General features: G+C 49.8%; 1 protein-coding gene across 2 annotated transcripts in view; it reads right to left on the bottom strand.

Annotated features, from left to right (window-relative positions):
* Positions 1-1,605: 1,605 nt before the first annotated feature.
* CD58 (CD58 molecule) overlaps positions 1,606-15,567 on the bottom strand; it is a 40,326-nt gene continuing 26,364 nt past the window's right edge. Inside the window, exons 4-6 of one of the 2 annotated variants that reach the window (XM_029949510.1) lie at positions 9,165-9,248; positions 6,020-6,053; positions 1,606-1,828 (exon numbers count right to left, since the gene is read on the bottom strand). In XM_029949510.1, coding sequence (XP_029805370.1) covers positions 1,819-1,828; positions 6,020-6,053; positions 9,165-9,248 — 128 coding nt within the window. In that variant the 3' untranslated portion in view covers positions 1,606-1,818. The remainder of the gene's footprint in view (positions 1,829-6,019; positions 6,054-9,164; positions 9,249-15,567) is intronic. The other variant, XM_029949511.1, reaches the window with a different exon arrangement.

The following is a 15,567-nucleotide window of genomic DNA, read 5'->3' as shown; positions in this document are numbered from 1 at the left end:
GCACTGTGTGCTGGTGGAAGGCGGCGGGGTCACTGGCTTGCAGGGCCTGGGGGCTGCGGGGTCCGTGGAGTGGGGCCCCCAAGGAGAGCCGTGCAAGGCAGAGAGCAGAGCAGGGGCGCTTGTAATGGGGACCGTGAGGGGCTGGGGGTGTTGGTGTGGGAAGGGCAGTGGCTGCTGGGAACGGGAGAGAGCAAGGTGCTTGGGGCAGACCATGCCAGGGTAGTGGATTTGGAAGCCATCCAACTCTGCAGGGGGTAGCGCTGGGAAGGAGCGGTGTGGGCCAGCACCGTGATCTTCACAGGCTGAGGAGTAACAAGGAAAGGGGACGGCTGGTGGCAGTGACCTGCTATTCACATCAGAAGGGAGGGAGAGGGCGTGGGCTGGAGCGGACAGGATTCAGGATGACTCCAGCTCTCACTCCCACGTGGTGTCCAAGGGGCACAGGAGAGGAAGCAGCTGGCCCCTGGGGGTCCCCAAGGGGCAGCGTCCTCAGGGAGAGTCGGGTTTCCATGGGAACAGAAAGACGAAGGGAACATTCATAGCAGGGAACACATAGCTGTTTGATGCACGGGGTCTGAAAGGGCTGAACAGAGCACATAGACGAAGGTTCCAGATGATGAAAGTTCTGGGAGAGTCCCAGGCTCCCCTCCCCAGCAGGCCCGGAATCAAGGGTCCGACAAGAGGAAACAGACACACACCTTGATAGGAAGCTTGGGTGCCCCGAGGTGCCTCGTTCTTGCTGACAGCTGTGGGGGGTCTGGATCGAGCTGATTCAGGGGGTGCCTTTCACACACTTCGCCTTGGTGTAAAGAGGCATTTCCTCTTTCAGGCTCAAGACTCTCATGTGACTCGAGTGCCAGGCGTGGTGTGGGCTCAGGAGCTAAGGGCTTAGGACAGTGATCCGCATGGGCCGCCCACGTCCAGATTCAGGAGACCCCGAGTTCTGTATCTGCACAGGACTCTACAGTCTGTAAGTGCTCTCTGCTGTTTCCCTTGCCAGAGTGACAGGCAGCAACGGGTCCCGGGTGGTTAGGAGACCTTCGTGAGGCCGGTCTCCCTGCGCGTGGGTGGCGGTGATGCGGTCTTGGTGGAGCAAACCCATGTGTTCCCGCCTCCCGTCAAAACCACGGACCCAGCACACAGTCAGCACTTGGCCCGTCTCCTCCCTCCCTCCAGTCCCGATCCTGCAATGGATTCTTTTCCTCTAAAACAAAAGAGAAGCGGAGCATAGATGTTGGTGAAAAGCCTTCACCTCCTGAGAAACGGTTTATTTTTCTAGCTTGAGGGTGGTAAAAACCAAACCACCTCACACTCACACATTTATTTACATATGTACATCCCCCTGATATAAAATTTACAAAACACTGAGAGACAATGGTCGTCATATACAGTGAGAGTGTCATACACAGTAGCATTATGGGAACACCTACTAATGCTGGTTGTTGATGTTTCTTCAAAAATAAGCCCTTTTTCTCCTTTTTTGTATTTTGGGGAGAGAGAGGGCAAAAAGTGAGTGTGAGCAGGGGAGTGGGGAGAGAGACTCCCAAGCAGTTTCCACACTCAGGGTGGAGCCTGACACGGGGCTCAATCCCACGACCCCAGCATCATGCTTGAGCCAAAACCAAGAGTTGGAAGTTCAATCGACTGACCCCCCCCCCCCGAAGAGTTCCCTCAAAAAAACCTTCTTCTGAAGGAAGTTCAGGTTAGGATTCCAGGATTTCATTGATCATGATGTCAAACTTGGATGGTAAATCAGGTGGTTTTTGGTTACTTAAATAACTTAGTTACTGTACATTTGATTTCATCAGGCAGTACTGGTCAACTGGAGCTAAAAAAAAAAAAAAAAAAGGGTTTCATGTTATTCATGTTAGTAAGTTGTAAAATGCAGACCAAAGTCTTAGTTACCCTCCTATTCTAATGTGAGTGGCCCTTTTATAATAAACCCATCAAAACCAAGGGCTCTAGGGAACAGAGTTGGAGGGAGGCTGGTCTTGAACCCTCCTGGGATGGGAGCCGGAGGTCCGCCTTCAGGGCAAAGCACTCCTTACCAGTTCCCTCTCCTCAAACCAACTCAGCCTTTGAAACTGAACTGAAATTGAATTGAAATTTCCCAGTAAGAAAGCGGAGACCCAAAGAACCCTTATTCAACTGTCACTCCCTCTAGCAGGTATTTATATGAGTCCGCTGGGGACGGTTTTTCTTCCCTCCTCAGCTTCTCTTCCTGTTTAGTCATCTCTGTAGTGATGAGGAACCATCCTGGGTGAGCAGAGAGGAAATGGGCCCAAAGGGAAAGCTTGGGCTCGGGCATGGCCCTCCAAGCAGAGTCCTATTCTTGCCTCCTGCCAGCCTCAGTCGGAACCTCAAAAGGCCAGATGAGATCAGAGTTCCCAAAATATCTGTACCCTACTGGTAACAAGGGATCAGGAAAAAAATAAATAAATAAGTGCTGTGATCACAGGGAGTAAGGAAAGGGTGGCAAAGTACGAGTTTTCCTTACTAAGAATCTACTAGAATGTGAACAATGGGTGTTGTGAACTTCGGAGGGGGACTGAAGTGGGAAGCGCTTCTCAAGCTCATCCCAGCAGGTACAGGGTCCTCGGAGCAGGGCTTAGGATGGGGGGCCTGCTGCTCCCTGGCCTCCAGGCCGGGGGGGACCGTCACCCGCACCCACGCCTCCCAGCTCACCTGCAGGCTGAGACACTGAGACATCGCCTGCAAAGCTTTCTTCCCAGAGAATCGGGACTCTCTGCTCCCTTGTTAACTCGACTCTGTGACCTGTTTCCCAGGCATTTACCCCAAAATGGAGACTGCTGGCGCTCCCAGAAATTGTTACACTCAACGGCCAGGGTGAGAAGTGTAATACTGTGTCCTTGTCCCCTCAGAGATCTGAAACCTACTCGGCTGTCCTTGGCTCTTTTCTGATTGGGTCTGGCTCTTTGTGACGCTGTCCTCGTGGAGATGTGAGAATTTGGCCCTTGTTCCTGGTTATGCTTGTCCCCCTCCCCCACTCCCCTTCTGACCCCTGCCCCTCCAACCATATATGGAACTCTTCAGGGACTGAGTTCAGGGAACGTCCCACCCCCTTGCAGCCACAGCAGGCTCTTTAAATTTAAAAATCATGATTAAATAGGTAGGAAACACACAGTACAAAATTTGGAGAGTAAACAAAAATATGCCAAGAGGTCTGAGCTCCCACACCCGGCCCCTACGCAACCCAGATTTCAACCCAGGATGTCACCCAAAGATGTCAGTTTTACCTTCCTAGGCTTATGATTCCAAAGCGCTGCTCTTCATGCTTTTCAAAACTCTCCCGCGCAAGCACCTACAATGGCTCCTCTTTCCATATCACTCCATTCAAATGCCCCTGACTTCCCTCCTTTGCTACTTCTTCAGCTTGATGCTAAGCAGGCCAGTCTCTCCATCAAATAAACTCCTCAGGGTTGAGCTCTCCTCCCTGTCTGCACTGCTGCTTCTCTGGGCCGGAATGCCTTTTCTACTCCCCGCCCCCCGCCCCCCGGCTCTGAAGGTCTGGCTCGCATCCCACCATTCCCCTCACAGTCTTCATGATTATTCTGGTTTCTTCACCTCCCCTTGGCTGATGGCCCGGCCCTGGCCATCCACATCACGTATCCTGGCCTCCACTACCCCATGCCTACACCCTTCTGCTTAGATGCTCGTTCATTCTCTCCGGTGCCCCCACAAGCTTCTTGGCGGTGGGGTCCCTCGCATATACCCCCTCTGAAGCCCATGCGGTGTCTGGCCTCCCTGGATACACGATCTCAAGCCATCAGCTAACAGAGAGGCCGACCTCTCTTGAGTGATCTCCGTCAAAGTCTGCTGAATGAAGAACGGAGCAGGCAAAGGCGTGAGTCCTGGGACACTCCATCACCTCTCCCAGGGGCCCCAGCCAACAGCCCGCCCCTGAACCACAATCCCAGTCACTGTTCCTGTGGCCACACCTCTGCCGTAAGCAGCGGGGTCTCAGCCAAGGCCCCCCACCTGGAATCTCACGCTCCCCTGGCACGTCTCTTACCACTGCAGATCTGAGATCCCATCTCGCATCATAACCCCTTGTCCTCCTGGGCCCTGCTGCCACACCTGCTCCTTACCTTGTACACCGTCCCTCAACCCTCCACAGGCCAACCCCTCACAGCCGCACTGCCCCTGCCTAGCCTGAGCCCGCAGCTCACAGGGCTGGCCTCCTGCCACAGCCAGCTTCTCCCGTAAGTTGGGCATGCCCCACCCGACAGCTGGGGAGGAAGCAAACCTCAGAGCCTGCGGGCCCTCCTGTGCACAGGTGCCCACTGCCTCACAGTGGTCCCTCCCCATTCCACCCCAACCACTGACCCGGTGGCTTTCTTAAAAATCGGCAAGTCACTTAACCAAGCCAAAGGTCTCGGCGGCCTGTCCTGCCCTGAGCCTCTCCTCACCTTTAATATGCAGCCCGCTCCCCAAGGACCTCTGGCAAGGCCCATGCTGGCTCTCCCCCTGGACCCACCTCCCCCGCCCCTGCTCCTCCACCACTGCCCACCACCCACGGGCCTTGAACTTGTCTTTCTCGAGGACCTCACACGTCAGGGCATCAGCTCGTGTCCTGATGAAGATGCGCTGATCTGTCGTCCCAGCCCCAGCCCGAGGCCACTTCCACAGTTACGTGCCAGGCCTCACTCCCCGAGGACTGTGCCCACCCCCCAAACTCGGCCAGCCCCGGCACAGACACACCTTCCCCAACAAAAGCCCTGTCTGATTCCTCTGCTTTGCCTGGCAGAGCTGCCGGCTTCTGGGCACAGAGCGTCAGATTTCCTGTCACTCTGGCTTCTTTCCTAAACAACAATAAAATTCACAAGCATGATGGCATGATAACTTATTAACTGCCATTCTGGCTGGTCACTCGTTCTAAGCACTTTATTTTTAATAATTTATGTTTACATGTTGTTATTTCTATGCTATTAGTACCTATACTCTTACTCTGATTTCCCCACCTCTGTTATGCCCATGTCCCACACAAGACGACTGAGGCACAGAGGTTAGAAGTGACGGGTCTGAGGCCTGTCTCAGGTGAGCGGGCAGGTAACCTCCGGGAGCTCGAATGCTCGGGGGAAATGTTCACAAATATGACCTCCCCACCTCCTCCCCCACCCGGCCCTCCACACACATCTCCACTGTGACCACCTTGATTCAGGCCCTTTCCGCCCGGCTGGGCTGTGTCGTCTACTCGCTAACCGGTGTCCCCATGTCCAGCCGCTTGTCTGTGAACGCACCCTAGGCCATGCCAGAGGAGGGCTGTGTCTAAAGCGTATCTCTGCCCAGACGTCCTCCGTGGTTTCCCAGAAGAAAACGTTACAGACCTCGGCTACACTCTCTCAATACCTTGGCATGGCCCAAATGCTGATCCAGCCCTATCTTCCTCTCTCCACAGACATTTGCTGCCCCAGAGAGGATGACCTGTCACTCTCTCGCCCTTTACAGCCCTGAGCCTTGACTGTCCCCATTGCCCCTAAAGTCCTGCTCCCGGGCCCCTCTTCCTGAGCACCAAGGATCTGGTGGGGGACAAGGGCCCTTCTGGAGCCTCCTTAGGGCGACTCAGGCAACATCGCTGCTGTCAAGTATGTCTGGATCCCGTCTTCGGTTCACGATGCAGGCCCAGCTCTGACCCTGGGTCCAAAAGTAAAGCCAGTCCTCGGTCCTGTTCTCCTGGGACGGGAGCAGGAGGCGAGCAGTCGACCTTGTGGAGTCAGCCCCAGCTTGGCCACTTAGCAACAGGACCTGCCTTCTCACAGTGGCTGTCCCTAAGCAGGTGGTAATGATACCCCACTAGGAGCCCGTGAGGGGCACGGCCTAGCCCTGCGGTGCTTAGGGACCTGCGGTTAATGCCCCCGTGGATGTGAGTGCTCCAGATGCATGTCAGGCACACAGCACATGGGTCCCGAGTACCAGCACCCAATACCTGGACTGTTCGATTCTGGCGCACAACCCACCGTTCATGCCCCCTGCCCCACACAGTCTACAGGGTACTTACTTGGTTCTGGCTCCTTGTCTACATTTCAGAAGATCTACAAATGAAGAAATTTCCGTCTTAGTTACAGGACTGAAAAGAAAAGCTGAGACCTGGAGTTACTGACTGCTGATAGAGACCTGAATCTGGAAAACTCTAAACCTGTCGGGCTGCTCCCACATGGTAAAACCAAACCAACTACAGAGGCGGTCCGGAGGGCCGTTCCCAAATTGGCCATCAGGGGATAGAAAACTAAACTCCAAACCGTTAACGAAACAAGGATCTCTACAGCGGCTCACTCATGAGGCTACAGAGAGTGTGGGCCGGCACCGCCCAGGGGTGTGGAAGTCACACGAGTAATTTGAAAATTTTACTAGCCGCAGTCCAAAGGAAAAAGAACTGGGTGAGACTAATGCTCAGAGTGTATTTGATTGAGTAGCCCAACATGTAAGAGATATTATCATTCTCACATGTAGTCAGGACAAGCATTACTGATGAGGTATTTTACAGTCCTTTTTCAATCCAAAGTCTTAGGGACTCAGTGCGTAGTTTGTATTTATAGCACATCTCAGTTTGGCCTCTCCCACATTTCAAGGGTCCAACAGCCACACGTGGCTCATGGCTACCATTTTTAAAGTTTTTTAATGTTTTTTTTGGGTTTTTTTTTTGTTTTGTTTTTTTATTGAGACAGACAGAAACAGAGCATGAGCAGAGGAGAGTCAGAGAGAGCGGGAGTCACAGATTCTGAAGCAGGCTCCAGGCTCTGAACTGTCAGCACAGAGCCCAACTCAGGGCTCGAGACCATGAACCGGGAGATCCTGACCTGAGCCAAAGTCGGCCGCTTAAACAACTGAGCCACCGAGGCGCCCCACGTAGCTACCGTTTTGGACGACACAGTTTCGGATGTTAAGATACGGCTTCCACACACACATGCATCCATAAAAGTCCCTCTCCTTCATAAAAGGCATTAGCCCCCAACTGAAACCACACAGGCGACCCAGCAGCTTAGGCCACAGGCTTGACTGAACCTGCAGTGGTACTGGTCAACCGTGACCCACCACTGCTTACGTTCACTGGCACCTCAGAAGGCTGCAGGCCAAATGCGCCATGCTTTGCCCATGCATGGCTTTAGGGTTGTGAAGCCAGCTGAGGTCTTTTTCAAGACAATTTTGTTTCAGGTTATCCAGTGCCATCAGCACTGACCACGGGAGTAATTTTCTCTCTGTGGACTGAACTTTTTTTTAAGTTAAATCAACCAAATGTTTTGGAACGATACGGGGACTTACTACCCTCTTTCTTTGGTTCCAGTATTCTGGCCATAGACCCACAAGGACTCTTGAGTGGAAACTGATTTTTGCTTCTGGGGGCCAATTTGTTAAGGAGATGATTAATAACAGTGCTCCTATTGGGGATTGGAAATAACTTTCTTTTCTTTCTTTTTTTTAATGTTTATTTATTTTTGAAAGAGAGAGAGAGGTGCACGCACACACGTGCAGGAGAGAGTGGGGGAGGAGCAGAGAGAGAGGGAGACACAGAACCAGAAGCAGGCTCGAGGCTCCAAGCTGTCAGCACAGAGCCCGACGCGGGGCTCCAACTCACAAACTGTGAGATCGTGACCTGACCTGAAGTCAGATGCTTAACCAACTGAGCCACCCAGGAGCCCCCAAAATAACTTTCTTAAGAGCACATTTGAGCTCCCCAAGTATTTTACTCATTGGTAACAAAGCCTCAAAACTTTCTTGAGCTGATTTTTATCCCTTATTTAGAGGAGAATCAACTGACTAGTAATCTATTGCTTGGGGCCTTCGTGGTATTTGTGACTGTAACACAGAGACAGCATCCCTGGGAAGTCATAGCCCAGTGACAACACGTCGACGGTAGTACAGTCGGCACTGCCTGATGGGACTTCCGCAATGATGGAACTCTCTGTCTGGCCTGATTACAGTAGCCACCAGATCCATGGAGATACCAAGCCCTTAATATGTGGGTAGCGCAAATGGAAAAAGGAATTTTAAATTAAACATAATTAATGAAATTTGATATTTAAGCCACTACATGTGACTAACGCCCCTGTACGGAACAGGGCAAGTCTGGGGAACCCGACACCTCAGTTGGCAAACTTGCCCCTGACATGAACGTGAAATGACCCGGGTCCTACACGCCATCACCTGGCTGAAAGCTTGCTCCTCAGCATTCCCTGGGGGAGTGACAGATGGGTCTTGCAAATAGCTTTCTGGAGAAAGCAGATGTGGAAGGTGCTGGGCCTTCAAGAACGTCTACTCTCCACAATTACAACCTGGTCCGTGTCCTCTGTGACTTGAGGACTCGTTTCTCATCAGGAAAGAGCAGGATGTGGACAGGTCACCAGCTCTCCGGGGCGCACGGCCGACCTTCTAGGCTGGCCCACAATCTCTAGAGGACTGAGGAAGCTTCAGGAAGGCAACACAGGCAACACCGGATTGTCATCACCCACTTCAAGTCACTGCACTCAACAACAGGCTAGCCTTCTGGGCTAGAAGACATGGAAATGCGGCCCTGGCAGCCAAGGGCAAGAGCCTTTTACAAAAGCTAGCTTGGAGACCAGAAGTATAATGTGTGCTGAAACAGACCACGAATAGAGGGGGGCAACGGAATATTTGGCTAGGTTCCCACATCTGTAAAGCTCTTGATGGCCTGGGAGTCCCACCTTAAGACAATGCCAAACTTTGGGAACCCTGGCACACCCTTAGATAGCAAGTAAAATAAAACAAAAAGCTTTCTTTCTTTCAAAATGCTTAAATTTCAAACTCTAGTTTCCAACCATTGATTTTCTGGCCTTTGAAAAACCAATTCAAGCTTGAAAACTTATTTTTTAATGTTTAATATTAATATATTAATGTTTATTTATTTATTTATTTTTGATAGAGAAAGACAGAGAAAGTAGGTGAGGGGAGAAAGAGAGAGAGAGAAACAGAAAGAGAGAGAGAGAGAAAGAGAGAGAGAGAGAGAGAGAGAGAGAGAGAGAGAGAGAGAGAATCCCAAGCAGGCTCCATGCTGTCAGCACAGAGCCCAACATGGGCTCGATCTCACAAACTGTGAGATCACAACCTGAGCTGAAATCAAGATGCTTAGCTGACTGAGACACCCAGGTGCCCCAAAACTCACTTTTTGAAAGAAAAGGTATACATACCTTTGCTATACAGCCATAAAACTACTGCCGCTATTACCACCAAAATTACTGCTGGTATAATCACAAAATGTGCCCTTGAATTACCTGTCAAACAAGAAAGAAATACAATTAGCTGGACTGATCAAAACAGAGAGACAGTTGATTCTGCTCATTTGCAGACTCGTAGCAGCAATCTACACACTTGCTAAAATGTATCTGCTGGGGCGCCTGGGTGGCTCAGTCGTTAAGGTCTGGCTTCGGCTCAGGTCATGATCTCGTGGTTCGTGGGTTCAAGCCCTGTGTCGGGCTCTGTGCTGACAGCTCAGAGCCTGGAGCCTGCTTCGGAGTCTGTGTTTCCCTTTCTCTCTGACCCTCCCCTGCTCTCGCTGTCTCTCTCTGTCTCTCAAAAATAAATAAAAAACATTAAAAAAATTTAAATGTTTCTGCAGTCCCCAAATCAACACCCATGGCATATTCACGGTCCCTGGAGGGTGCACAGCAGAAGGGGGAAAAATCGGATTGTCGGCTGCGCACCTCCCCAGCTGAGGCCAAACAGGACTGCGCTCTGCCTTCCTGTTTTCTCTCTCCTACCGTAAACCAGTGTCCTACTTCCTATCTGTCCAGTACCACGCTTTTCACATTTTTCTGTGTGTGTGTTTGTTTGTTTGTTCTGGCAATTTCACTGTCTAAAATGGCCCTGAACATAGCGCTAAAGTGCTGTCTCATGTTCCCAAGTGCAAGAAGGCTGGGCCGTGCCTTCCAGAGAAAATATGTGTTCAATAAGCTTCATTCAGGCCTAAGTCATAGCGCTTGTTAGCCGTGAATCCAAAGTTCACAAGTCAACAATGTATATTAAATCAGGGCTCTTTAAATAGAAACACACACAGCAAGGCTGTTTATTGATTTCTTGCAAAAATGTGTCACCAGAACCTAAACCTAACCGTGCATTTCCCAGAAGCAACACTCGGTAGTCACTAATTGCGTATTCAGTGACTTTATGAAACAGAACTACTGTAAATAAAGAGAATCGACTGTATTTCTAAACACACGCACAAAACCCAGGGTTATTTATTAAAAAGTGCAAACATTGCACTAGCAGTTTTGTTTTTAGGCCATCCTGCATTGCCTGGAGGCTTAACTCGGCACCACCGTTTGGTAAGGCAATCTGGCTGCAGAGCCAACGAGCCTTCAGTAAAAACATCCGTCATAAAGCACCCAGACGCTGTGCTCAGTGATATGCCTGCGGTCTCCCTGAACCATGGCAATCTTGAGAGAGTGCTCAATATTACCCTTTCGGTGCCTCAGTTTCTTCAAGGGGTAAATGGGACTGATGCGTGTGCCTATCTCAGAGAGCAGTTCTGAGCACTAACTGAGTTAATATACCGAAGAACAGCCATGAGTTATTACCGTCAGCCTATGGAGTAGATGCCACTGGCGACTCTACTAACATCCGTCAGCCCCGCAATTCCATTTCAAAGGTGCTAACCTCAGACACCGTCAGTGACGTGCCCCTCCTCTCCCTCCAAAACAAGGCACAAAGTTATCTACCGCAGCTTTCCCTACGATACCAAAAAGCGGAAGCAACCTGAGTGTCCCCAGCTGAAAAGGATGGCATTCACAGGCAGACACTAGCCAACTACTAAAAATCCAAAGGCAGAATACTCCAAGCTATGGTGTAAGGCCAAGAGAGCGCTGGTCCCCAAAGGTACCCACAGCGCACTGGTACCCACAGTGCACTGGTCCCTCATGGCACCACAGTGCACTGGTCCCTAGCAGCACCCACAGTGCACTGGTCCCTCACGGCACCCACAGCGCACTGGTACCCACAGTGCACTGGTCCCTCATGGCACCACAGTGCGCTGGTCCCTAGCAGCACCCACAGTGCACTGGTCCCTCACGGCACCCACAGTGCACTGGTACCCAATGGCACCCACAAATAGTAATGCAGAAAAGAGTACAGAAAGAAAGCAAGTGAATAAATGAGACCAAGAATGTAAACCCACACCCTTTCCTCATAGTAGGAACACATATGGGTTAGAACTAACAGGAAGTCACTTATTGGTTTGACTTGAGAGGCCCCTGGCCAGAAACTGCTAGTGACCCCCATTCTCCCCCATATCCATTCTCCCCTCTCTTGTAAGAGAATTCAGATTTTCAGTTGGCCATACTAACACTCAGCTGAAGGATTACTTTCTCAGCCTTTCTGGCAACTAGGTCTGGTGCCGTGACGAAGTGTTGGGCAATGAGATGTAAGAAGGGCTGAGGGGGTATTTTTCCAAAGTCTCCCCTTTTATGGATCTTCCTGCCTGAAACAGTGGGGGGAGGGGGGCACGGTAGGAGCTGGGCTGTTCCTGGGTCTCTGACTTCATCAAGAAACAATATGTCCGGGGCTGCCTACCTTGGATTTTTTTTTTTTTAATGTGAAAGAAGTCATCTATATTTTTAAGCCACTTGATACTTGAAAATAATTTTTTTGAACAGCTGAATCTAATGCTACTTGATCCAGTCCCTTCCAAAACCCTTTCTCCCATTCTGCTCATCCTTGGCGACCTGTTCGCCACACGGACAGGCGCTAACCCCCTCTTCACCTGGGATGCCACGATGCTGGAGTCTTCTTCCTGCTCCCCTCGTGGCCCTTTTTAGTCTCCTTTGCTGGACCCTCTTTGTCTCAACAGCCTCTAAATGCCGAGTCCCTGGGACTCAGGCCTAGTCCAGTGCTCTGTCACATCTGCTCGGCAAGTGATCTCCTCTGGTCCCAAGGCTTTAAAGGCCGACCACACGCTGGTTATGCCCGAACGTCTCTCTCCAAGGCTGACTATTTACCAGAAACCCAGACTCATAAATCAAAGCGCCTTATCTGACATCTCCATTTGAAATCTAACAGACACCTGAAACAACATGCCCCAAACCAAACTTACTTCCTCCGAACACCGCTGTCCCACGTGCCAGTCTCGGTAAGTGGAGTCATTTGCACACTTCTTATCAGGGACCCTTCTCCCCCACTAGAACCATTAGGACTCCTTGTGGCTATATTTTTAAAAGGTACCCTAACCTGAACCCCTTCTCCCGATGCCTGCCACTCTCACCCTCTTCTGAGACACCACACCCTCTGGCTGAGACCCAGGAATTCTAAATTAGGTGCGTATGCCCCAGGAGGGCTGAGATGACCACTGCGGTGCAGAAAAGCGAGAACGTCTACTTCTGTTTACTACTTATATCAGTCTTTAACTTTTTCTGACTTTGTCTCTGTTTTAAAATGCTAAAGGTTATATTCATTGTGGTAGAAGCATCTATGGGTTCCTAGCACCCAGCCTCCCCATTTTCCTTTGGTAATAGAACCCTTGTGTCTTAAATGGGTGCATGCCCCACCACTAAGGAGGACATTTCCCAGCCTCCCCCGGCAGCCCTAGCCGTGAACTCTGTCTGGCCAAGCAGGTGCCACTAGAAGTCATGCACGCCACGTTGGGTGGGGCTTTAAAGGGGAGGACTGAGGGGCGCCTGGGTGGCTCAGTCGGTTGAGCGTCCGACTTCACCTCAGGTCATGATCTTGAGGTTTTGTGAGTTTGAGCCCTGTGTTGGGCTCACTGATGTCAGCCTGTCACCGCAGAACCTGCTTCGGATCCTCTGTCCTCCTCTCTCTGCCCCTCTCCTGTTTGCATTCTTCCAAAAAATAAATATTTTTGAAAATAAATAAATAAAGGGAAGGACTGGGCTCTATCCTTCTCCCTTCCCACTTGCTGCGATGCAGGTAGAGACACGAATCCCTGTTTGACTCCAGAGAGCATAATTTTTAAGTTATAAACATTTCAGGACCTATTTCCAGAAAATAAGGATTATTTGTAAAACATAACCATGGCTTTCTCATACCTAAAAAAGTATGTAAGCACTTCATAGAATCAAATACGCAGTCACCACTTAAATCTCTCCCATTTTTTTTACTTTCCTCTGTTTGAATCAGGATCAAACGAGGCCCATATATTGCAATTAATTATAGGCTTCTTAAATGTCTTTAATCTCTAAGCCTCCATCACCTCTATTTTTCTTCTCCTAATTTACTTATTTTCTAAAAATTCTTCTTTAATTTTTATTGATTTTTGAGAGAGAGAGACAGAGCACGAGCAGGGGAGGGGCAGAGAGAGAGGGAGACACAGACTCTGAAGCAGGCTCCAGGCTCTGAGCTGTCTGCCCAGACCCTGACACAGGGCTCGAACCCACAGACTGTGAGATCATGACCTGAGCTGAAGTTGGATGCTTGACTGACTGAGCCACCCAGGCATCCCTATGATTTACTTATTGAAGAACCCTCATCCCTGGCCCTATAGACTCCCCTTAGTCCCTACTACCATTCCACGTGGTATGGTTTTTTACCAGCCAATCCCTGTGAAGGAGGCAAATTTTTTTCTTACTTTGATTTATTCTAAGACCCAGAATCAGGATGATGTCATGGGAAATAAAAGAAACAAACAACCTCCAGAATTCAAAGGCCTCAATTTTAATTCTATCTGTATTACATAAGTGAGCTTGGGGAAGTCACCCAACCAGTCGAACCTGTCTCCTCACTCTCAAAGGGTAAGTAACAACTCCAGTCCAGTCAGTCTAGACATGGGAGCAACAAATAAGACGGTCCTTGGGGGGAGGAGGGCCTGTGAAGGGCAACAGGCTGATCAGTGTGAGTTACTATATTTCATCCATCAAGTGTGAAAAGTCTAGATTTAAAACATCAGCACTTAAAAAAGAAGGATTCGGTATTTAACCATTACACCCACATGAATTTCTATCTGTTATCATGCATGCAATTCTACAGAAAAGTATTCAAGGCGCCTGGGTGGCTCAGTCGGTTAAGCGTCTGGCTTCAGCTCAGGTCATGATCTCACGGTTCGTGGGTTTGAGCCCCGAGTTGGACTCTGTGCTGACAGCTCAGAGCCTGGAGCCTGCTTCCCGTTCTGTGTCTCCCTCTCTCTCTGCTCCTCCCCTGCTCACGCTGTCTCTCTCTGTCTCAAAAATAAATAAAACATTAAAAAAATAATAATTAAAATAAAAGTATTCAAAAATCATCCATAGTGTGTGAGAGAGAGAGAGAGAGAGGGAGGGAGGGAGAGAGGGAAAGAGGGAGAGAGGGAGAGGGAAAGGTTGATTTATTGTTGAAAAGAACCATTAAGATCATTAGGTTCAGGCCCCAGGTGTGGGGGAAAAGAAAAGGGTCCTTCAACATTCGCTTAGTGGGACTCCAGCCATAGGTCTCCGATGTCAGCACTACTCCAGGATTTAAATGACCTAAGAACTATTTGGCAGTGTTTCTCAAACTTTCAAAATCCATAATGCAGTATGAACTATCATTGTGGGGGGAAATGTAAAAGAAAGATCAAATTGCCATTATTTAATAACAAAAAGGCACTGTCTGCAAATCAACATTATATCATATCCCTGAGAGGGACGAACTCCTGACAATCTTTTCTCAAGGTATCTACAGGGAGGGGCATCTTCCCGGGGCATTCAGTTCTAATGGTAAACGTTAAATGAAAACCTATGTGAGGGCAAAATGCTGGAAATCTCCTTAACGTACTCCATATAATTCTATAGAGGCTCTTATTCAGAAATTATTTCCTTCAAAGTATTTGATGCTTGGGACGTGCGAAGCTTTGCAAGATTTCAATTTGGTGGTTCCTTCGGCATAAAACCCTTCCTTTCTCTTGTGGGTGATGTGCCTTACACACACGCCAAAGCCAAAAAAGCACACTGGTTTTGTGTTTTGCTCCCACGGGGAGCCAGCGAGCGACACTCAGCAGGAGGGAGCGGTGGAGAGCCGCGGCTCCACGCGGCACAGAGTCATGGACGCCGCGGCTGGCCTTCGAGTCCTCTGCACAGCTGTGCGACGTGTGCAGGCGGGCCGCTCGGAGGGCGCCTCTGCGGGCTCGGCCTTTTCTCGTTCTTCAGGGACCACAACCAGCAGTTACGGACTGGAACTCATCCTGCACTTCGTGTGGGAGTAGCATCTGTTCTACCCGAGAAGTTGTGCTTCTTTGTCCAAAAGTGATATAATTACCTTAATGTGGCCATGTCATTATTTGAAAAATCTCAGAAAGGATAATGCATGGGAGACTCAGGGAATCAAGTATAATTCAAGGCTTTTTTGTTTTTTGGTTTTTTTAATTTTGTGAATAGTTTCTTTTTTTTAATGTTTATTTATTATTGAGACAGAGAGAGATAGAGCATGAGCAGGAGAGGGGCAGAGAGAGAGGGAGACATCGAATCAGGAGCCGGCTCCAGGCTCTGAGCTGCCAGCACAGAGCCTGATGCGGGGCTTGATCCCACGAACCAGGAGGTCATGACCTGACTCAAAGTCAGACACTTAACCGACTGAGCTACCCAGGAGGCACCCCTAATTCAAGTTTTTTATAATCATCAGATTTACAAATTGCCTTTT

Source organism: Suricata suricatta, chromosome 8, assembly GCF_006229205.1.
Source record: "Suricata suricatta isolate VVHF042 chromosome 8, meerkat_22Aug2017_6uvM2_HiC, whole genome shotgun sequence".
Lineage (NCBI taxonomy): Eukaryota > Metazoa > Chordata > Mammalia > Carnivora > Herpestidae > Suricata > Suricata suricatta.
The sequence above is the reverse complement of the archived record's forward strand: the minus strand, read 5'-3'. Positions and strand labels throughout refer to the sequence as shown.